Consider the following 24,702-nt stretch of genomic DNA (forward strand, 5'->3'; position numbering starts at 1 on the left):
TAGATAGATAGATAGATAGATAGATAGATAGATAGATCAAAGAGACCTCCACCACCAGACTTCAACATTTTTTCACTCCCACAACCTCTGGCAAATTCATATTTACAACATCGGCCGTTACATAACTTAAACGACTGGTGAATGCCTCAAATGAATGGATTACTAGTAGGGCAGAGCAGGACTTGTCCTGAATCAGGGTCAAAGACCTAGTTGAAAACTACATCTATCCCCTCTTTTCCAGGTGCAACATTGCCCTCCTGTGGCAGTAACCACATTTGATTTGATAACCGGGACAGGACACACGCATTCACCTCTCGGGCTGCAGGGTACCAGAAAGTGCAGCTCACGGCAGCTGCAAGTTGGATGTTGACAGCGGACATGGACCGTATTTTCCTCAGTTATGACCTATATCTTATTACCAAGGCGCGAGTTGTGGCATGCTGAAGTAAGGATGACACGTTCCGGTGGCTCGGACTCGGTCACATGGTGCTCGGACGGTCAGTCGTGAAAGCCTCATCAACGCGCACGAACGTTAACCAGCCATCCGCTGTCAGTGTGTGTGTGACTCGCCAAAGTTTCACCTGCTGACACTGGGGGTTCCCATCCCAGTATGCCTCACAAGAGCAAAAAAGAAAAGGTAATGTGGATATTTTAAATTTTAAAAAATTTTTTGGATGCAAATTTAGCAAATGTTAGCATCACCTAATTCCTGTTGTGTTTGAATGTTGCTTTATTGATTTCTCACTCTTTAGGAATCCTCCAAATCCGGAAGATCTAAAAAATCCGGAAGTAAAAATGGGCCTGCAGATGACCAAGTAAGTATTGTCGAACTTTTAACTGCTTTCACTGCTTAATGTAAAATGTGCATGATGAAAGCAATATAAAAACCAGCCAAGTTGCACAGTGTGACATATTATTATAAGGACACAACAAAACTGAGTAGTAATATTACTCAATTCATTAATTCAATTGCATTGAAATGTATTAATTGTTCTCAGGAATGTTATCGAGATGCAATGCTCTTTACTTGCTGGTGTACATTTAAAAATGTTTTTTTTACTTAATCTCTCTTTTGTTTATTTTTGATATTATTTGGTGTTAAAATGAGCCCTGACAGCTTGAGGAAACATATGTTTTGACTGATTTGCTTTTAAGTTTAATGACTTGCAGAGGCTATTTTTTGTCCCCATCATAATCTGACATATACACCGGTGATGTTGAGTGTAGTACATAGAGACTGTAAGAGACCTGATTGATTGACTGCTCGACCTGCTGTTTGTTCCCATTGACAGCTTTATCAGCTCCAACTGTGTTCAATAATTCTGTCCACTGAGGTTCATCACAAACTCTGTCAACAGATGCAATACAATACACTGCCGCCTCTGATCGGGTTGCCTCACTGAGGATCACCTGATCTGATTCGGAAAGGAACTTGACTCTTAACCACAACACCCTCACCCTTACCCCCACCCCCTCCACCCCCACCACAACACCCTCACCCTCACCCCCCACCCCATCCTCTCTTTTCCTTCTCCTTTCTTTCTCCTCTCCTTTTCTCTTTCTCTTTCTCCGTCTCCTCTCCTCTCTTGAGTAAAGTGATTCCATTTCCTTTGAGGCAGGAACTACCTTGCCCTAACCCCCAGTAACAGGAGCCCTTCCTCTGCGACTCTTGTTTCTGCAGGGCTCCAATAAGAAAGTGCCTCCCGCAACTCAGCTGATGAGGGTAAAGCAGCCGGGGTCACACTCGGCCGTGAGGAGAGAGAAGAGGTTCAGCACTTCCTCTTTCCCCCTCAGTGCTAACAGAGAGCTACAGAAGCTACCTGCGCTGGCAGGTATGCCTCCTTCATTTTACAGCTTCTTCTCTCTCAATCACTATTATCTTAATGTTTTCTTAAAATACCCCACTACATTTTCCATTATCTGTAATAACTCAGATGCAGGCATAAGCTACTCTTCTTCTGGAAGACACGAGACGACCTGTATCTAAGATAGTATGTTTGGCCTATATGGATGAACGGAATCATATTAACAATTCATGGCCTTGGTGGATCCTCATAACCGCCTTTTTAACCTTGAGGTCTTTGCTCACTACATAATTTATCGTGAAGCCGACTGCCCATCAGCTTTATCTGTAATGCAAATGATGTGCAATCAGCTGCAACTCCTGCCGTACCTGGAAGAAACAGATATTAACTCTTGGAGGGCTCCGTCATGTAAGATAACGCTGACTGACTGAACAGGAGACCGGAAGACAGCGGTGGAGTCTGGACTCTCTAATAATGACTCAGAATCAAACACAAACTGTAGACTATTGTATCGCCGAGCATCAGGCATCTCACAAATACAATTTGGCAGAAGCTTATGTTATAATACAGCCGGGCCAGGCAGTTTGAATGACTGTGATGGAATTTTTTTTTACGTGTTTCAGTGATATTTTAATGAACAGCTAACCAACCCTCATAATTATCGCAAGCTGGTGCCACTGTGAGTGTTTTAATTTACCATAGTGATTGATTCAATTAGTACATTTTGCACTGATACTGAGTCTGGGACGAGACAGTGAGGTTGAGGTTTGAACATTTCCATCAATCTTTCATGGCTTCTTTGTTTACACGCAGCATTACAAACAGGATCTGGCCTAAGTGGTTTCCTGTAAACTATACCCTGCTATGCTTTGTTCTTATACCTGGATGACACTACGGAGAAACAATAGGGGTGCACTGTAAGGGGGATTTGCAAGCTGGAGGGAGACGCGTCCACAGATGTACAATGACTATTGCTTTAAAAAAAAATAATGATTAACTTGTCGTTTCTAGTGCAGACTCTCTGTTTCTGTTAGTTTTGATGAGAAACTTACAAAAAAAGAGAGGTGGACAAATCATCTCTCTAATTACAGTTCAAGCAATGGTTTGTGATTTTAGTTTCTAAGGTCAGATGCACTGAAGATAACTACTTGCTCAGGCATCCTCTTATTTACTGTGGGTGACTGCAGTACGTATATTGTGTTGCAGTTGCTATCTTTTGAACACATTTTTTTAGAGAACACACTAATACTTTTGAACTTATCTGAGCTAGAGCTGAAAGACTGGATGATTAATTGGTTCATAGATGGACAAAAAACAAACCAGGAATTATAATGATAATTAATCATCAAATTTGAGTCTCTCCAAAGCCATGATGTTCTATTTTTTGTTTTGTACTATTGGAAATTAAACATCTTTAGATATTGGACCGTTTGAGAAAAGAAAACATTTACAGACGTCATCTGTGACATAAAAAATAAATTTGCACCTATTTTTTTTGGACCAAATGACTCACTGAAAAACACTTTCTGCAAAGTAATTGATACCATAAATAATAAGTAGTTGCTAACCAAATCTGAACAGTGCAATATTTGTGTCACTTGTTGCAAAATGTTATTTTGATACGATTTCACTTTGTTATCAGATTTCTGAAAAATCTTTCCCGAATCACAATGTCAGCATTATTTCACATACATTATGAAGTAGCAATTGTTGTTTCCCCCCTTCACCACGATAGTTTTTATTTTTTATGTGTGCAGTTAATCATTAAAAATATCGGTTACTAAATAGAGTGAAAATGAAATATAACAACAGCTCACCTGAGATGTACTGCGAGATTAGAATCAGGTTACAGAGAGAGAGAAGGGATGCCAAGATGGTATTTTCTAAGGAGACTTTGTTTTCCAGCTTTTAAAGAAGACATCTCAAAGTGGCCCATTCAGTGCTGTGGGCTTTAAAGTTACTTTTGTCCTCTCTGTGTGTTGTGCATGTGTGTGTGCTTTCGTGTATAACACAGGGAGAGGATAAACTGAAACAAATACATAATTATCACATATCTTAGTTACGAATCAGATGTGAGACATTTTGTCTCATGGTTTTGTCTTTAATATCAAGTGACTGCAGGTTCACAGAGTTTTTCTTGCTGCTGTGGGTTAAAATGTTGTCAGTAGGGCAACAGTGCATCTCTGATGAAGATGACTAAAGAGTATGTTGCTCCATGTGTAAAACATTTAGAGATGGGTTTGTGTTTCAAAAGGCTTTTGCACAAATGGTGCGGCCTGTGCTGCCGTCTGCTGGCTGAACACAGAAGGGCTGTTGTTGTTCTTGTTGTTCTTGGCTGTAATGTTAAGGTTTTTCATTTGAGTGAAGCTGTTGTCATAAAGCAGAACTGATCTGAAGAATAAGGCTGACAGCTTTATTTGGTTTTAATTTATTTGTGTCTCTCTTCTTTGACTGAAGTGCATTTGAGTAACTCCTGAAGATGTGAATGTTTAAAAAAACAGCAACAAGGATAAAGTTTAATAACTTAAATAAAATAGGAATGAAATGTTTTTCATATATATTTGTTGTAAAAAGTATTTTTTACCATCAGGATGGTGAATAGAGGACTGACTCAAACTGAACTGCAGTGTGTGTATTCATAGTTGTAAGGAAACATGGCTCTCATTGTAACAGTATGACTCACTGATGTTTTAGCTTTTGGACCACAATTGAAGTGTTAGGGGCATATTATACAACATATATCAGGCTACACAGACAGCACTTGTTAACAGGATCAGTTCAATCCTGGTCAGAAAATATATATTTGTTGTCACGTAAAACTCCAAAGGAGTTAGCTACAGCTAAAGCTTAATACACTCTTACCCAGTCTGTCCAACTAGTAGGAAGTAAGTGGCAGCTTTCAGAAAATACCGGCGCCCGTTGTCATGGCTGTGGAATGTAATGGCACCTCTTGAAGAGGCTTTGGCCTCACAGTGAGAGAATGCCAAGAGCGAGAATTGCGATACACTTGCCCTTGCCTCTCCTCTCCTCTCCTCTCCTCTCCTCTCCTCTCCTCTCCTCTCCTCTCCTCTCCTCTCCTCTCCTCTCCTCTCCTCTCCTCTCCTCTCCTCTCCCCTCCCCTCTCCTCTCCTCTCATACTATCCTGTTTCTTTAGTCACCATGAACTTAATGTTGCACCTACTGGAGAAAAAAAATGAGCTGTCAAAGAGAAATTTGATTGATCAAAATAATTCAGGCATATATTTTGGGGGATAATTTATCTTTAACAGTCTATACCAGACCATTTGTTTTATAGTTAATTATTTCAACAAATCCGTAATAACCCCCTAAATGTCACCAGGATGCGGTGGAGGGTAACTGTACCATACTGTACATCTCGGGCCTCTTTGGTGGACTCTTCATTACATTTGAATTCATTGTCTGACTGTGTCCATGGTTGGGAAACAGTAGCTCCCTTGTTTTTAAATGACTATGAAATGAGTGTGAAATGGTTTTCTGAGCCACGCTGTTATGAAAAAGCAGGTCTGCCTTGTGGTTTGAATGTGGTTTCTCTCTGCGCGTCCTCTGATAAATCACATGAAAAGAGGGAAAGCTGCTTCATTATGTAAAGATGAAATGCAGATTATTCATTCAGTGTCTTCAACTATTGAATATGCTGGTGTAAACATTCTCAAAGTAATCATTCACTTCAGTGTTAGCCACATTAACAATAACTAATACAATTAGCATTAACCTATAGATTTTAACTCGTGGCACATGACATGACAGACGATGACACCCATCTTTAACTGTTTATCTTTGAGTGATTGGATGAACTCATAGCTGTGAGGAGCTGCAGCAGTTTCCTGTGCATTTAATTTTCTGTCCCTTTACTTTCATTTCCTGTTTACTGCTAATTTGACTAAGCACACGGACGTCAGTCACAAAAAGATAATGCAGCAGATTCTGCCGTTGCTCCAAATAGTGTGAGTCATTCAACCCTTTCCACATTATGTGTACATTACGTAAAGCCGACGAAGGTGGTTGATCGTGGCTTCATTTTGCGCATACTGGCGAGTACAAAGTGCAATCGTCTATTTTGTGTGTTTTGAAACTGTCGTTCAAGACTGGATCTAATGATTTATTTGATTTTACATTATTTCATATGTTAATAATCAAGAGGCACAGTTTCCAGTGGCTCTTCTTGTCGAGGCTACTAGAGAATTGAGTCCTCACTAGTCATTGTCCTTAGTCCTCATGTGGTTTCTTCTTGTCTCTCTTCCTCACTGAATCCAAAGATTCGAGGCCCCTTCTGACCCTCTTCTCCACCTCCCTTTGATAAAGACCCAAGCAGAGATGACAGGAGGAAACAATAAAGACTTTGAAGATTCAGCCAGGGCCTCTCTCTCTAAGCACACTCAAGAGTAAGTTATTTCCAGCTGCTTATCCTAAGTCAGATTATGCTGAAACCCCTGGTAATGGCTAAACGGTGCAAAAGACATAAATCAATCTGATCTAAGATCAGTAGCAGGACCTGCCCTTCGCAGAGCGTCACCAGTGAGCAGTGAGTGGAAAGGAGGAGCCAGACCAAAAATTCCAGTGCATGTCCCTCCCCCGGTGCATCTTCTCATCCAATCACTGTCCCTCTCTCACAGCAGCCTTCGCCCCTATTGCTCCAGAGCAGCACCAGCTCAGCCAATCGGCGGGCTCCTCCACTGCTTACATCACTAACTAGCCAGTTCCCTCCAGCAGCAGAGAGCTTCATTTTCTGATCTGCTTTTGTGCTAAAATGGAGGCTGGCCTCTCGCCCTGAGTGGATCGCCTTCCTGGTTGAGGTTTAGATGTTGACATGCAATAAATCTGGAGACAGGATGGTTGTGGATGCACCCAATTCCAATGGGCCTTTCCAGCCGGTGGCTCTTATGCACTTCAGAGGTACGTAAGGACATATTATTCTTCCTGTATTGTCCTGGGGAATTAAGAAAAGAGAGAGCTGTGTGTTGCTGTGCTCCGGCTCCTCTCCACTGGTAACTGCCTGGTTAGTCAGCATTCAGCCGTTTGAGATATAACACCGTGGTTTCTTTGTTTTGGAAAGTGGCTCTTGTTTCATTTGAAAAGGTCCTGAGTGATTGTTGTTTGTAAGGCTTGTGTGCTTCGCTGTGAGACACAGCAGCTCCATAGAAATCTGGTTTTACTAGCTAGCTGCTCTCTGCCCATCCCCCCGCCAAGCCAGTGATGTCAAAGGAAGTGAGGTCATAGCCTGGGGAAGGGTCTCTTCTCCTTAGTTTTTCATGTGTTTGTCTGTAATTGTGTGTCTCTACAATGTTTGCGTGCAGCTGTTAATCCCAGCCTATGAGGAGAAGCTGCACGGGAGTCAAACATCGTCTTGTCTTCCTCACCTCCCTCTCGGGCTCCTCTCGGGCTCCTCTCCGCCGGCCCAGCGTTTTTTGTCACACTCCAGTTCATCTGGGCACAAATTGGTCATAGTGTGTAGGCTGTAGACAGCCACGGCTCTGCAGCAGGCAGCAGCCACCTTCTCCACCCTTCTCCCTCGTTACCCGTCCTATGAGTGACATGCTCAGGCACCTTTTGAGAGTTCCTCCCCTCCCCTCCCCTCCCATCCCATCCCCCTTCACCCTCTCCACCCCCACCCTCCAAACAAGAAGTTGTAAGGCGTCTCATAAGTCACGTCTTTTGTCAACAAAGCACTGCAATATGACCATGCCATTTTTGTCAGTGCAGCGCAGAAATATTTTAGGAATACAACATGAGACTCGGCCTCTTAACGTGTATACAATGTAGTCAGTCATGTTTGAAAGAGCCGGCCTGTTCCCACTGTACTCGGGTGCAGCCCGGCGTTAGATGAAGCCTTGGGCAATTATTGATTACACTCTATTGAGCCACAGAGGCGACTGCCTTGAATGACAACTCAGTGTTTGGAGAACAATCGGACTCTCTCTGCCTCTTTTCTCTTTCTCCGTGCGCCTTCTATCCTTCTGACCATGTTCACACCAAAAGGCTTGTATCACGACCTTCACAGATGAAGTCCAGATCCATTTGAAACAGACCACAGCCTGGACCTCGCGTCTGAATGAGTTACTTAAATGTGGTTTCACTGCCCTACTTCCATTTAGTTTTGTATGTGGGAACTCGAACCCCCTCAAAGGTCATAATATGCATGGACACGTACTAGATTATTTACGGTGTCTCGTCTCGGGTATAGATTTGAAATCTAGCATCCATGTTTGGTTAGTATTAGCAAATTCACTTAGCTTTTCAGACACGACAAGCATTGTTAGGAATACATTCACGCCACACTATCTTCAGATTTCCCTCCGCATCCCAGGTCATCCTCTGGACATTTTGGGTGCACGCATACCTGTATTTACAACCATGTTCAATTTTGGAGGGCTAAACGTATCACCAAAGATGCTTTTTAGCACCAAGTGTGAACAGGGCCTTTGACTCTTTTATCCTCTCAGTCTGTCTTGAGGTGCAAGACATAGTTTGAATAACGAGCACCGTGAAGGATCTGAATTAGTGACCGTGGAACCTCCACATTGCAACCGTGACTCACGTGTGACAATGATGCATACAGTACCTTTCAACTATTTCCAAACAAAACAAAACATGGGCCTTAATCCAGGTGATGCACTTGAAAGGAATGGAGCTACAAATCCATGCAGCACAGTATTGCAATATTTTATCGATACACAAACGGCAACTATCAAATATTTCTTAAAATGAAATAAATACATTTGCCAGGTGCATGCTGTATGTCTGAGAGGTGTTTTATGACAGTGTTGAGTCAGTCTGCCTTCTTGACAACACGATTTTGCTCCAATGAAAATGACTGAAATGAAATAAACAGACTGAGAGCTAAAACAAATGTGGATGCAGGTTTCCTTCATAATTTGCAGTTTAAAAAAAGGTAATAAATCCAAATATATAACAAATAATGCCATTACAGTACTCGGCATACCGCAAAATGTCTAAAATCGCAATAATATCTTACAGTGATTTAAATATTGTGATAATTTTGCATCACGGGGCCTCTGATGATTCCCACCCTAAAACACATAAACTGGATGTGTTCTCAGGCGTTGCCTAAAATGCATCCAGAATAGTTTTGATCAATGAATGTGGCCAAACTGGTTGCTCATATGCCTTCAAATCTGTGACACTGTCTGTCTCCATGGCTATAAATAGTAATTGGTCAATGTTTACATCGATCGTAACATACTGTCGATAAAGCAGATGGCCAAACCAGTCCCAGCTCCCGACTAGCAGCTCTTCATGTGACCCCTTTACAGGGGAAAAAGTAGAAACTGTGTTTCCAATGTGACTCCACGTATTTATTTGTCTTTGTTTTGAAGAGGGGAGGTGGGTGGGTGGGTGGGGGGGGGCTGAAGATAAATCTTTCTCTGTTCTCCACAAGACACGATAGTTGTGTGTTTGCATGCACATGCTTGTTTCCCGCCGGAGGCTTCGATGAATTGCATTAATAGAAGTCACATTGTGGTTAACATCAATTTTTGGGATCACAACACTGGGCCTTTATCTGTTACACAGCAACCCTCTGGGTATTTTAGGAGCGCGCAGAAACTTTATAACACAGGCAGACAGACTTATGTAATAGGAGCAACACAAGTCTGACACGGTCAGCGGTGCAAGGCATGGCAGCACATTCCAGTCCAGCTTCTGGTCCCACTGCGACCACGACCGATGGACGTTACAAAACAAACCTCATGCTTCAGAGAGAAAGGGAGTTCAAGAGTTTGGTGTTAAAAAGATAATCAAGACCAATTTAATCTTCTCGACCAGTCTTCTGAGTTTAAACTGCTCTACCTCAGTTGACCTACCACAGGCCTCACTCTTGACAGGTGCTCTGTGTGACAGTTCGCAGCTGCTTTTCATTGGACAACAATAAAGATAAATGTCTTGGATGAACTTCAGTCTCCCTCGTTGTGCTTTGACAGCCCCATTGGTTGTCAAATCATTATCGAAAGGGCCGCACTCTCTCAGACAGACAGACAGACAGACAGACACGCACACGCGCACACACACACACACACACACACACACACACACACACACACACACACACACACACACACACACACACACACACACACCTTCTTTGGAAATCCCAGCCTCTCACTGTCATCAAGATAAATTGGCCAACTTGGAACTGACACTGCAGAAGTGTGTGTATGTCCGCGCCAAGTCTCCATTATGTCTGAATAGGAGATCTCTCTTCTTACCTATAATCTGCCTGATGGCAAGAATGTCATGGACTCTGTGTGTGTGTGTGTGTGTGTGTGTGCGCGCGCACCCTCCCTCCTCTAATCTTTACTTTGTCATTATTTGTGTACATCAACTAAAATTATGGAATGAGCAAATAAGTTCAGCGAGCTATTATTTCCCTCCCAAGTTTTTTCATGCTGATTTTTTTCCACCTGCATGACTTGAGTAGTGGAAAAACATTTTTTTTATGGCAGTTAGTTTATTTGCTCATTAATTTTAGTCTTAATTAAAACAAGATGGAATAGAACAACGTAACACAAAAAGAGTGCATTTATTCATCTTGAAATAATTTGATTTTTTTTTTTTTTTTACACACATTTCTGCATTCATGTAGCAAGTTTGCTGCGTTCAGTTTTCCCTTATCAGTTGGGTATTATTTCTACATTTTCCTCATTTGTGCCAAAATCATAAATCATAATTTGGCTAATTCGCTTATCTCGGTAATTGTAAGTGCTCAGCCCACAGGTTGCAGGAAAGCCGGAGAAGACAAATTGGATTCTTTTTTTTTTTTCTGCTATGTGTATATCTGATCAACTTCAGTTCGACACATGGCATCAACATCTTCATCATGCGCACTCGGTGTCCGAGGCTCAGTGCCATCCTGCTGTTAAAGCCGAACCCTCACTGATTAGCAATTGTGCTGTGCAGAAAACCCAGCTTTTGGTGCACTGGGATGATTTGAAGTTTAACAGCATAAAGGGTGGATTGTCTTAAGTGCAGTTTTTGACGTCACTATGACATTGTGTAAATGTGGTTCTACTCTTGGAGACTCTATCCTCGTGCAACTTCTTTTAAACCGCATGAATCAAAGTTCAGGACGAAATCTGCTCATAAGAGACGGTTCTCGGCGCAGAAACGGAGCAAAACCTGAATGTAAAGCTGCTGTAGGTGTTATATTCTCTGTGTGTAGGCAGTGAACAGTAACGCCGAGCACCCTTATCCTCCACCAGATACACAGCATACCTCACCAGCAGAGATACTAATAGAAGCACCGCATTTATGTCTGTTTTGTTGATGCAATGTAAATCACTAACCAAATAAGCGCATCTTGATGTGACACGCCACTTATCTGTGTCGCATGCAGCTGCCTCTAGAGGGTAAATCAACTCGCACCCGAGTCCAGGGAAGGAATACATTTTGAATGTTCCTATTTTATCACCGCCACAGCGAATATAAAACCTAATTTATAATCAGCTAAGGAAGAAACTTGAGGTAATCTTTTAAAAAGAAGCAGAGGTTATTGTGAAATGTAATTTTTTTTATGCCTTATTTGCAGGGACTCTTTTTTTTTTTTTTTTTTCTTTCATTTGCAAATTTAAGGCTATAGCTCGCAGCCAGTTAGCTTAGCTTAGCATAAGGAATGAAAACAGAGGGGTCCACCTAGCTGCTCCTGTAATGCTCCCAAATTAACACGTGCAAAAACAAGTCGGCGCGTTAAAAACAATGAGCTCCAACATGTTCATCGATGAGCGTCAGAGGAGCCGGTGGGTGGAAGGAGCCGGTCTGATTCGCCCTGTTCACCAGCAGCCATCACCCGGGGGGAGGCCTCGGGGACGCGTGAGGACTTTTCTTCAACTCTGACTTACAAAGCTCACGTTAAACGTCATCGGGGAGAATCGGGCTACATCAAAGTCGCATAACTACATAATTGTGGTGTGTGTGTGTGTGTGTGTGTGTGTGTGTGTGTGTGTGTGTGTGTGTGTGTGTGTGTGTGTGTGTGTGTGTGTGTGTGTGTGTGTGTGCTATTACTGCACCACGTGAGCAGGTAGGAATCCGGAGTATGGACAATGCTGGTTTCCTCCTGGTGTTGTCATGTGGGAAGTGTTCACTCTGTGTTGTTTATGAGCCGGCGCTCTTCAGTAACTCGGGTGAAAATGAAGCAAAACAGAGGGCCCTCAAACCGCATCGGACAAATATAATGACTAGCTGGGTTTCCTATATAAATATATCTCTTCTTTTTTTTTTTCTTTCTTTTTTTTTCCTGTGTGTACAGAGAGGGAGAGAGAGAGGAATGGCTGGACTGTGACCGTTCACCTAGTTCCCAAATCCTTCTCCGTCCTGTCTTTTCTCGTCCACTCTGCTCCATCGTTATACCCCCCCCCCCCCACACCCCTCCTGGGCTCTCACCATCTCAGCCTCTCTTCCTCAGTGCACTCAGTCTTCATGACTCACTCGCCCGTCTTCATCGCACTCTTGAAGCCTCGTATTTTTTTTTTTTTTTTGCTGTTTAACCCGTTGCTCTTTCAGCGGTCATCCTTGACTGTTTCACTCTTTTTTGTTGTTGTTGTTTTTTTTTCTTTTTTGACCCCTTTCACTCTTTTAACACGACTCCATTCTTCTATATTCTCAGTCGCCTTACTTTTGTCACCATTGTGCTGCCCTGTCACTTTAGGCCGTTCCCGGACTCCTCCCTCTTCTCGTTCCCGTCACCCACCTCACTTTTATCCTCTCGTCCTTCTTCAGACGTGGCCCCCGCGGAGCAGGAGAAGCTCTTCATCCAGAAGCTACGGCAGTGCTGCGTTCTTTTCGACTTCCTGTCTGACCCGCTGAGTGACCTGAAATGGAAGGAAGTAAAGCGGGCGGCTCTGAGCGAAATGGTGGAGTACATCACCCACAACAGGAATGTCATCACAGAGCCCATCTACCCGGAGGTGGTGCACATGGTCAGTACCGGAGGGGGTTGACTTTGTGGTTAATGTTGAAGATGAGGGTGAACCTTGGACTGAGAACATGGGCAAACTGTAGCTGCGGGATGGAACAGGTTGGAGGCTGAAATAAGGACGGAAGATAAGTTCACGGTTAAACAGTGAGTCAGTGTCCCAGCTGATGTTTGTCATCAGAATGGTTCGCTTCAGGTGTTCTTCAGATCATCCATGCAGCTTCGTTCAGCAGGGCCCGACCGATGCTGGCTTTTTGGCGCCGATGCCAATATTAGAATGTTTAAAAAAAAAAAAAAAATCCGATAGCGATGTATCGGCTGATATTCTCTATATATGTAGTGCACATATAGAATATATATACACGTGGTTTTGCAATGATCCCTAAAATATGGTTATCAAACACTAAATTCACTTATGGCAAAGATATGGAGTGGTGGGTGGAAATTGTACAGTTTGTTTTTTTTGTCCACGTTGACATCAGCACTCAAACAATATACTTCACTGGGAATTTGCTAATAGAAATAACTGTAAAATATAATAGTGCTCAAGTAATAATAAGAATACATTTTATTTGTATAGCGACACCACAAACACAAGAGTAAAAGTAGAACTATTTCTCAATTATCCCAAGCATCTTTTTCTGTTTTAGTATTCTGTATAAAAGTTTTCATATCGGACAACACATGCGCTAATATCTATTTAACTCATAGGCCGATATTGGCTACTAAAATTGGCTTCGCCGCAAAGTAAGCTTGCTGTTGCCACCCATTAAGGTACATTTAAAGAATTATTTTTAAAGAAACTGACTTTAGCTTCTTAGATGAAGATTTGATGCTTTGTTTTTCTATTGATCGTGAACATCTTTGTGGGGAAAATCCCACTGATGACTGAGGAACAACAAGCAATTTGGAATTGGGGAAATTTCTAATGCAGATTCTTAAAATATTTTGGGACTTTTTAGAACCAAATTTATTGACGAATTAAAAGAAAAATAATCGCCAGATTATTCAGTGAGGAAAATAATTTTGAGTTGCCTTGGATGTGACCAAGTTTGAGAGTTTTTGTTTCCCCTCAGATGTTAACGTCCCATATGGAAACACGAAACTCTGCCTTAATCAGTTATAGGATTTTACTTCTTTTTTTTTTCAAAGAATTTAGTAGGTTAAAAACTGCTGCGAAACAGGAAAACAGATAGATTTCGTTGTTGTTGTTTTACTACCCTGCTCTGCTATTTCAACCTCCACTCTGTACACAAAAGCTTTTATTTTATATGGGGCCTTTTCTGGCAAAAGACTTTCTCCTGGCACAAAGAGAGTGATGTGTTTTACATTTTCAGAGGCCTTCGCAGTTTGTTTGGAATCAATAGAAGAATCGCTTTTACTTTGTTTTATAGCAACTAAACTTCAGCAACAGAGAATCCAAGCAAAACAAGATTATCGTGATGAGAGAAATTCGGTTTATGTCATCGCAATCATTAGCTGTGCGGCGATACAGAAACTGAAGTGTAAACACGATGGAGACACTGCAATTTTATGTAATCTTCTCTCGGACTCCACTCGTATCTTTTCATCATCAAAGCCAGCAGTGGAATTAATCACGGTTGTAAACTTTCAATTTACAGTTTTCATCGTGGAATTAATGTGCAAGTCATCTTCACAGCCTGTTATGGGCTGAAGTGCAGCAACGGTCTATCTTACCTTGTAGCTCGTCTTTTCAAACAAGGCTCCCAGTGTTTTAGTAGGCCACCTGCACTGTCCCATGATCTGCCTGGCAGGGAACAGCAGCCCACAGGGGAGTCAGTTGACACTGTGAGAGACCAGAAACACAAGACACTTGGATTATTGTGGGCCAAACGCTTGGAGGAAGGTTGCAAGGACAAAGTTAACATTAACCTAAAAAGGAAAAGATATATATTGTTAGGTCAAGTTGCATGTCTTATTTTGATTTTCAGAAAAACTCTTGTACATCATTCCTGGCGGAGACGTCAGCAGTATTTTTTTCCCCCTGTGTTTTAAATGGCTGTTTTAATAACCCGCAACCACACCAAACAACGAGGGGAAGTTTGCTTAAATGGCGTGCTGTCCAGGAGAGTAAACATTTACAGTATCATTTTCATTTCCCTTCTTGCAGTTTGCTGTGAATATGTTCCGAACATTGCCTCCATCGTCCAACCCTACTGGAGCGGAGTTTGATCCGGAAGAGGACGAGCCAACACTTGAAGCTGCGTGGCCTCACCTCCAGGTTGACATTTAAATCTTTCAGCCGTCTGCGTCACAAGGACAAATTGAGAAGAGAGAAAAAAAAAAAGTCTTAACCTTGTCTGCATTCTATAGTTTGATGCATTAGTAATTTTTATGTACATATAAAAAGAAAAACAATCCTTATACTCATACCTATGAATAATTACAACAACAACAACAAAATCAAAATATTTTGTTTTTGTTTTGCCTGAATCCATTCTCAGCATTCACTCTTTTTGTTTGTATCTTGTGTCTGTTCCAGCTCGTCTATGAATTTTTCCTTAGATTTTTAGAATCGCCTGACTTTCAGCCAAACATAGCGAAGAAATACATCGACCAGAAATTTGTTATGCAGGTAAGAAATGCCTATTTTGACTGGCTCTTCCTTATGAGAACAAATTGCATAATAGCCCTTTGAAAAGCGGGATGAAAGGAAATGGCAGTGCACTTTTCAATCATAAGACATGGCACGTATTGTGATTCACTTTTTGTGCATTGCAGCTTCTAGAACTATTTGACAGCGAGGATCCCAGAGAGAGAGACTTCCTCAAAACTACCCTCCACAGGATTTATGGGAAGTTCCTGGGCCTGAGAGCGTACATCAGAAAACAGATCAATAACATTTTCTATAGGTCAGTGCTGTTCTTCGCCTGCTCGGCTCATGTTTAAACATGACAACCAATCCACATATGAATCACTGGTTTCGTTAATAGAGTCTGCGTCTTGCCACTGAACAAGTCTGTGTTTGTTCTTACAGGTTTATCTATGAGACAGAGCACCATAATGGTATAGCTGAACTACTGGAAATACTTGGAAGGTATGGCACTTGGCTTAAGTTGTAAACTTCGGTGAATGCAGCTGTAATGTCCTTGTGCCTTAAGAAACTCAAATGCATTTATTTTTTGTCTTAAAAGCTTCATAAGCATGAGCAATTCCAATTCCTTATCGGCTATTCAATCACGCCACACATTTTTTTTGTTGTTGTTCTAATGTTCTAATGATTCATTTCCATCTTTTTTTTTTCTTCTTTTTTTTTTACAGCATAATCAATGGATTTGCCTTACCACTAAAGGAAGAGCACAAGATTTTCCTGTTGAAGGTTTTATTGCCTCTTCACAAAGTCAAATCACTCAGTGTCTACCATCCACAGGTACGCTTTTCAACACAAAACGCAGAATAAGAAGCTTGATTTGGGTTTTCATTGAAGCTGCGAAGCTGTGCTGAACGAGTGTAACATGAATTATTTACAGCTCACATTTTTTTGAAAATGTATTCAGATATTCTTGTCCAAACCTGCTACTCCCCCCCCTCCCTTTTCACGAGAGCAGCAGGTCATTCTACATGTTTTGTAAAAAAAAAAAACTGGTGCTACATGTTCCAGCCAGTCTGTCCCTCAGGCATCTCGTGTCCCCCTGCCATGTTCCCTTTTTTGGTTTAGTCGTGCATTCATTTAAATGCGTTGACAGTTTAATGATTGTATTTGTTTGGGTTTTGCAGCTGGCCTACTGCGTGGTGCAGTTTTTGGAAAAAGACAGCACTCTAACTGAGCCGGTATGTCAAATAAAAACATGATGGGAGGATTTTTATTTCTTTGCATAATACTGTGTGCTTAAATTCCTTATGAAGTTTGGTTTTGACAGGTTTTAAAAAGCTGCTATCTCTTTGTGCTCCCTGACTGATTAGTCAACATCATCCTTCTTCATCTCAACAGGTGGTAATGGCTCTACTAAAGTACTGGCCGAAGACTCACAGTCCCAAGGAGGTGATGTTCCTCAATGAGCTGGAGGAGATCTTGGATGTCATCGAACCCTCCGAGTTTGTTAAAGTGCAGGAGCCTCTCTTCAGACAGCTGGCCAAGTGTGTGTCCAGCCCACACTTTCAGGTATCGGATGGATCATCACAATCCAACCCTCATAACTTTGCATACTATCACCTCAGGTGTGGTCACTGCGACTCCCAGTGCATACCTGACTGAGATATGTTTTCTTTAGGTGGCAGAGAGAGCTCTGTACTACTGGAACAACGAGTACATTATGAGTCTGATCAGCGACAACGCAGCGAAGATTCTGCCCATTATGTTCCCGGCTCTGTACCGCAACTCAAAGACCCACTGGAACAAGTAAGCTGCTCAAGTTTAGCGTCTCCACACCGGCTGTGTTGATGTTCCGAAAGGCTCCGTACGTACTTTACATTGCACATAACTCCGGTCTGACAAAATAGTTCGCATACTGATCTCAAGTGCGTGCTGGTATTTTGGTCACAGAATTTCCTCTCTTGGCAGTCACACAAGTCACCAGATGTTTATTTATAAGAAGCGGATTAATGCAGTTTTATTGTGTCGAACGCACTTCCTTGTCGCTGGTTAAATATTGCTTTGACCTGTTGAACTTTCACTTTGAACTGTAGTTGAATATCTCAACTTACTCTGCTTTATGCTAAATAAAATAAAATATTCTTAAAAGTGGGGTGAGTAACAGCTAATAGTTTTGTATTTTTGTAATCATTTTGTCAGTATGGAATATGTAAGCCCTCTAGCTACCGCCAAGTGTTGGGTGTAGTAATGCAGTCTATTTCCCTGGATGTAGACTTTGGGTATAAATCTGCCATTGACTGGCTATTTCAATTGACATTGTCCTTCCCTTCTGTGTGATCCTTTTTAAATTCCCCGTCGCAAACAATAACAACAACACCAGAGCTGGCAATTTACTGAAAATGGCAAGTTTCGATGCAGATCTGGAGGCGGGCCCGCTTGGTTCTTTCAGGTCTTTTTGGAGGCGTTTTGCCAGGATTCAATGCCCAATGTGCAAATGTTCCAACAAAACAAGTCCCCCTGACACTATTTCACAAGAGTACTGTCGCTGTATCCCGAGCTTAGAGCCGCCTCACACAATTGCGATCCGTTTAAGGAAATACAAACGAGCCAGCACGTTTTTTTCCCCCCCCCCGCTATACCAGAATGCTTTATGCCTGACCATTCTGGTGGTAATCGGTTTGGCTCTATAAGACTTGACATCATGTTTTAATTTTACTGTCAATCCCTGATATTAATGTAGGTTTGAAACTTTGGGGCATAATTGGACTTGACAGTAATTTTGCTTGTGTTGGTAAAGACTTGACTCTTTTGCTTGTTTTGTGTGTGTCCACAGGACCATCCACGGCCTCATCTACAATGCTCTGAAGCTTTTCATGGAGATGAATCAGAAGCTCTTTGATGATTGCACACAGCAGTTCAGGGCTGAGAAAAACAAGTATGAACCAAAGTCTCATTTCCCACTCATTTTAATCTTTTCGGAAAAAGATGTCTGAGTGACGCATACCTGTAATCAGTCCTAACTCTGCAGCTGAGTTGTTGTGTTGGATTTCACGTTATTCAGTGGAGTAGAGCAGATTATTGACAGGAGGTTTGATGCTTTGTTAAACAGAGAGAAGGCAAAGTCAAAAGAACGTGAAGAGGCTTGGATCAAAATTGAGAACCTCGCCAAATCAAACCCACAGGTGAGCATTGTGTGCAATCACTTAAAACATCTTCTTTTTTTTTTTTCTTTGCTACCAAAGTGCGTGTGTGTTTGTGTTCGTGTGTAAGACTAAATATGTGAAATACAGTCCAGGCCGTAACTATTTGGACAGTTAGGCTTTGTGCTTCGTCACATTCAAGATAAAATGATGATAATAATGAATCCCGAATTAAAGTCTTACCTATAATTGAATTCGATTTATCTCAACTTTTGAAAGAGCAGTGCGTGACATACAGCCATCCCAACACACAGCGCCCAAAAAGCCAGTGTTCAAAAGTAGTCGGACACTTGGCTGCTACATGTTTCTTGGACGGCTTTGTCAACAAGCGAGGGCCGGTTGCAACTGAGTTCTATGAACTGATGCAACAAAAATTGACCTCCTATCAGAATGATGAAGTGGACAAATGGAAAGGCGCAATTCATGAACTAAAGCAGCACCTCATCTGTCAAGCACGGTGATGGTTGTGTGCTAATGGAACTGGCCCCCGGGCATTTATTGACGACAGAAGCAAGAGAGTGAGTAATAAAGAGAGTTCTAAAGGAGCGTTCGGTGCGCTTGTATTCAGCCAGATGCATTAAAACGTTTCGATATCATTCCCGCACAGTTCTTTTGATATTGACTCGAATCAAAGCTGAGACCTGAGACTTTAATGTATCCATTAATTGAAATTGAACGTACTGAAGCACAAAGCCTGTAGAGCAAAACGGCAATAATAATCTAACAATATAACATCTGTCCAAATACTTAGAGCCTGAACTTTAGTGTCTTGTGTTGTATGTGAGCTAGTTGTGTTGCTGAATCGTAGTTCCCTCTCCATCTTATCCTGTTCACGTTTCCTTAGACTCCTATTTGTTCATACCTTAAAGTAATAATCTCGAAGATTTTCATTTAAACAAATGTCTGTTAAGTCACTATCTACAACCAACTGAGCGAATACAGTGGTGACTAATTCAAGCTTTGCAGTGTGCTGACATTCCCAAGAAAAGTCACAAACAATGTACAATTAGCGTCATGTTTTTTTACACCGCGATACTGCTTGGATCTCTGGGAAGTGAAGTCCAAAAACACTGCTGCTTTTACCACTTATCACCTATAGGTGGCGCCAAAGAGAAATAGAAATCTTCAAGATTGTAACTTTAGGATGAAAGTTCATATTCAACTGATTATACAATGTGCTTAGTTGGGGTGAATGGTTGAATCAGACATCTCTTTGTCTGGAAAAAAAAATAGGCAAATAAGCACAATACATATAATATGGTATAAATACTGTGTTACCGGCAACGCCATAAAATCATTTGCATCTTTTTCAAAATTGACACGGTAATTCTCAGTACATTAACAAAGAAAATGTTTTCAATCACTTTGATTCCCACACCTCAACTAAAGCACATCAAACCAATAGCTGCAACTAACTAGATTTTCTTTTTTTTTTTTCTTTCTTTTTTTCTTTTTCTTTTTCTTTTTTTTTTTTTTTTTTAGCCTTTTTGATTAATTCCTCTTTGCATGCGATTGAAAGTCTTTTCTCCATCCTTTTGTGTTTTTGTTTTTGTTTCCCTTTCTTTTCATCGTAGTTCTCTATGTATGTTGATTCCTCTGACCTCAATAGTCCTGTAGCAATGGAGACGGATGTCCCTTTGATAGAAGATGTTCAGAGGTTAAAAAAGACAGTTGAGGAGGGCGCAACTCAGGTAAACCTGACTTTCTCTCTGTCTCTGTTCATCTTTCCTCCTGCAATCACTCTGTTTATAGATAAGCTTGCAAAGTCTCCTAATTCAACATGCTTGCACTGTAAAAATTACATTCATTAAAAAGTATATTTTTACCGTGTTTTTTGTTGTTGTTGTTGTTATTATTATTACAAACTTGTCAATTAAACACAGAAACAAATCTGACAATGGACTAAACACTGGAATCAAGAGTTTTGTTTTCATGTGCCTGCTTTCCCTTGCATGTCGTCTCGGTAGTATGGAGCTCCAAAGTGTTCACTATTATATATTTAAGTACATAAATACAGAGTGTAAAATTCATCTCATCGATTGGTCTCATGGTGTCTTATTAAGATAATATTGAGAGCTTTGGAGCTCTATAAATCAGGATGTCCGATGTCGGTGCGTTTTTAATTTTAAGTTGTTGTTGTTGTTGGCTCAGTGCGCCGCGCTTAAATACAGTCACGGTTTAAATCTGTTAATCGGAAAGATCCGTTAAGAACAGGGACATTTTGACAGGTTGACAGAAGGTGATGATGTGACGATGATGATTAAGCAGCCTAACTTTCTACTCTCATCTCCCCTCCATCCGACAGTTGCAGCATGACCAGCGGAAAGAGCGGCCCATGGTGCGACGCAAATCTGAGTTGCCTCAGGATATCTACACCACAAAAGCCTTGGAGTCCCACCGCAGAGCTGAAGACATGTTGACCACCCACGACGGACTCTAGGTCCCACCATCTGCCGACTCTTGGTTCAAACTGCCCCCATTCTGCCCTCGACAGCCATGGACATCTCCTTCGCCCAGGTGCCAGAATCACACTGGTGACCCACGCTGGGCTTTCCATCCCTCTTCCCACCTTCAGTGCCCCCCCCTCGCCCCCAGAATCCTGAGTTCTCCTTCATTCCTGCTGCCCTGGTGCAGAAAATCCTGTATCCACCTCCCTCAGATTTCTGCTTTCTCAGGTTTTTTTTCTTTATTTGAAGAGGAGTGGGAGTGTGTTTGTGTGTCTTTTAGCCCTCACGACATCCAGTGTGTTTTCCAATCATTTTCCTCATCCGTTCACCTTCCTCTGTCCTTCAATCCCCCCCCCCCCCCTCCCACCACCACCACCTCCTTTCCACCCCTCCACCTCCACGCACTCACTGCAAATGTGGAACTTGGGAGTACAGACAGCACAACACGGCTCCTTCATTCCTTCTTAGAAGTGTGTTCACAAAGGATTGGACATGAAAACATAGGAACTGCCTGACTCACTGTCTAAGGATCGTCTCTTGGTCTCTCTTCTTGGTTTTGGTTTCTTTCAAAGGGAACAAAAACAGACCCTATTGTTCGGATGAAAGACGAGACTTTCCTGTCATCTCCTGTATGTTTTCTTTATTTTTGCTCTAACAGACATCTTGTCAGTGCCAAGACTGTTGTGTTCATTATGTTTGTTTCATGTTTTTATCTGTGACTTCAACAGGGACACCTGCCTTTTTGTTTCTGATCACTGGTGTTTGAAAGGTTGGATTTTGTTTTGTTTTCTTTTGTTTCGCACACCTAAGACCAAACTGAGGCCTGTCCTTAGCCTTGCAATGTCCAGGAAAGATAGCGAGGAAAGGGGAAGTTGTCCTGTGGACATCTCGACACTTTCCTTTTTTTTATTATTTTGTGCCATATGCCGCTCTTTTATATGCTTGCTTCCTTACGTTCATTGGCAATATTTGAAAACCAGACCATAGCGATGCGGGACAGTTCAAACAATGGTACTTACTGTATTTGAGTTTAGTCGCTAAGGATGAACCTGAATGAAAGCTGTGAGCGTATTTGCTACCTACAGTATGTTGTAACAATATCGCAGGCTTGGATGTAGCAAGGAGTCGTATAACTGCTGCCTACTGTAAAGAAAGACAGAAAGCAGGACTTTGGGGTGTTCAGGGTGAGCAGTCGGGTAGATATACACTATAAAATGAATACGGATGATTATTATTATTTTTTTTAAAGTAAATATAATTAGAGGAGTTATTGCCGTGTTGAATGAAAGACGAGGTCCAGATCTGTTGGTTTTTAGCAGCGTGACTAAATCAGGACCATTGCTCATTACGTTTCTTTTATAAGGAGCATGAAGATGGTATTGTATGCTATGAAAATGTTAAAATCCTCCATATTGAATTAAAATTAGGATTAATTTATTATCAAAGGTAGTAACCTATTCACGGACTGACATTAAATGATTAGTGCACAAAAATTACTTGAGAAGAGCTACCAAAAGAATAAATAAAATTAAAAAAAATCACATCCTCAAAAGAATATGAAGGTGTAGCATGTTTGTGTTGCTACTATTCCTAATTTCTGGTTAGTGGGTTTTATGAATTGTATCCTTCTCAGTGAGGAAGGTGTTTTAAGGTTGGAAAATATTTTCCAGTCAGTACCATTGTTTAAACTAAGGAGGTCTGGTAGATTTCTTCATATTTGATGTGTTGTATTTCTTTGTATTGTCTCTGGAGGTTAATAGTGTGGATGTCAGGTTTTGGATTTTCTTTTTTTCTTTTTTTTCTTTTCTCCGTTTTGGCCGTTCAGAATGCCCAGTGCTGAAACAGACTGGTGTGAAATGGCCACAAAAATGCCAGATGCTGAAAATAAACTGACATTGTGACTTGGCTTGTTAACTGTATTAATACTGTATTTGCTTGAATGCAAAAAGATGTAAATTAAAACTACCATGTTAAACATGTACCTTTTACCCTGGAGGAATGCCATTCACCAAACTGATCGATTTCTGTTGTCGAGGTCATTGCGTTTATGAAACAGTCCTGCTTGCTGGGAGAGATGTTTTATGAATTTCATGAGTTTGAGTCAGAGATGTTAGAGGTTTCTTTTAGTGCTGAAAAACAAGTCATCCATGATAACAGGAGATGATTTAAAAATGATTTGGTGGCTTGTTCTCTTTCTGCAGGATCTTTGCAGATCTTTCAATTTTAACATATTATTTCCAAAACATGATAACTTAAAGTGTCCTTTTGTATGTGACCTGTACTATATGATTCATTTAATATTGTATATATGATTTACCTTGTTTCATGTAGTGTTATATATCTAGATTAATTTTGTACAAATTGTCCCTCTGTACAGAATAAAACATCAATAGCAAGTGGAAGAAGTCAATCTGGCACATACCGTCTTATTTCTCCTGTTTTTGGCATCATGAGAATTTAGAAAAAGCTCGTATTTTTCTTATTGAAATCTGCAAAGTTTCCTCCCACCTCTAAATAACTGAAAAATGTTCATGCCCGTTGTGTGCTCCTATCACTGTCTTTAGTGGTGTAAAACTATATAGAATGAATAAAGAGATTATTTGAATATATATTTTCAACCATGCATCCATTTTGGCTTTACTTAACATCCTAAATGAAACACATGAAATATGTATGACATGTAGCAGATATCTCTAAACACCATCTCCTCTTTTATCAGCTCACAAAACATATTTAACAATGATGAATGACTTTTTCTAATTTAAGAACAATTGCTAATCATTTTGGACCAATGACATCTTTCAGAAGTTATCTACAAAACATAATTCTTAGACCACAATGAAAGTCTTTGGGAAATATAATACATTTTCATTATGCTTGATATGTGTTTGATGACAGTTTCACTTTCAAACACCAAATAAGTCCATTTGGATTTCTGTTGTTTTAGTTTTATAACTAACTTTATATAAGAGGTCAAACATAATAAATAACCTCAAACATAAATAACACTGCAATTTGGAGATCATATTATACATTTTGTTATCTGTGAATTACTTTTTGGCAAAAAAAAGAAAAATGCATGGTTATTTATACATAACCTTTATAACATGTAAATATATTTGTGTTAAATGGAAGATTTGCCATATAATTTACTCAGTACTTTTTACATGATGGGTTTTTAATAAGTTTGGCATAAACAAGCATAAAACAGGCGTACAAAAATGCTTATAATTATCAGAATTTTGCTACTATTTTTACATTAGGCAAAAAAACATCTTTTAGATATATTTTCTAGCAGGCCTGTTTTTTTTTCAGTGACAGTTTATATTACTGTTGTTACACTTAAAATATGTACTCTGAAAACATATTCGGATTCAGAGTGCATGTTACACACACAAAAAGGGTTATTAAGGAGGGGTATTTCATCATAAACAACTACTGCAACTATTAATTTTTTCATTATATTTTTGTTAATCATTGGGTTTAATAAACCAGTAATGTAACAGGGAAATAAAACTTCTGCCATTGAGCTGTTTTGGACACAAGGGGGAGGCAGACAACTGAAAATGAACATTTACTAACTTTAGTGTCTTTGCAGTAACTAATGCCGATTTGATTGTAGCAGTAATACGCATATGTAGGTCATCTTGGGTATTCAGTCATCTAAAAGACAACTATTGAGTTAAGACTGCGATTAGTCCCTCACTTACACTGCAGTGAAAATGTCGGTTCCGCTGGCTTTCCAGTAGAA

General features: G+C 40.8%; 1 protein-coding gene across 4 annotated transcripts; it reads left to right on the top strand.

Moving 5' to 3' along the window:
• The first annotated feature begins 273 nt into the window (after positions 1-273).
• ppp2r5ca (protein phosphatase 2, regulatory subunit B', gamma a) lies at positions 274-23,569 on the top strand. Of its 4 annotated transcripts, XM_069720405.1 has the most exons (16): positions 274-637; positions 753-815; positions 1,682-1,832; positions 12,555-12,754; positions 14,882-14,992; positions 15,254-15,346; positions 15,493-15,623; positions 15,749-15,808; positions 16,033-16,141; positions 16,489-16,542; positions 16,703-16,873; positions 16,983-17,110; positions 18,138-18,239; positions 18,414-18,486; positions 20,079-20,195; positions 20,810-23,569. In XM_069720405.1, the coding sequence occupies exons 1-16, from the start codon at positions 611-613 to the stop codon at positions 20,942-20,944; spliced, it is 1,725 nt and encodes a 574-aa protein (XP_069576506.1). In that variant the 5' UTR covers positions 274-610; the 3' UTR covers positions 20,945-23,569. The 4 variants fall into 4 exon arrangements, with proteins under 4 accessions (XP_069576506.1, XP_069576507.1, XP_069576508.1 ...); XM_069720406.1 differs by lacking the exon at positions 20,079-20,195 and having other exon boundaries at positions 276-637; XM_069720407.1 differs by lacking the exons at positions 274-637; positions 753-815; positions 1,682-1,832 and adding an exon at positions 6,551-6,719.
• The last annotated feature ends 1,133 nt before the right edge of the window (positions 23,570-24,702 follow it).

Source organism: Brachyistius frenatus, unplaced genomic scaffold, assembly GCF_029030835.1.
Source record: "Brachyistius frenatus isolate BFR_SWC_R1_liver_20210118 unplaced genomic scaffold, ASM2903083v1 Contig_240, whole genome shotgun sequence".
NCBI classification, from domain to species: Eukaryota; Metazoa; Chordata; class Actinopteri; family Embiotocidae; genus Brachyistius; species Brachyistius frenatus.

Excerpts from the sequence above, each read along its gene's own strand:
- ppp2r5ca (XM_069720405.1), top strand. The coding sequence starts at position 611 with ATGCCTCACAAGAGCAAAAAAGAAAAG. Across the intron at positions 12,755-14,881 it reads ACCCGGAGGTGGTGCACATG|TTTGCTGTGAATATGTTCCG; the intron begins GTCAGTACCGGA and ends CCCTTCTTGCAG. Across the intron at positions 20,196-20,809 it reads TTGAGGAGGGCGCAACTCAG|TTGCAGCATGACCAGCGGAA; the intron begins GTAAACCTGACT and ends TCCATCCGACAG.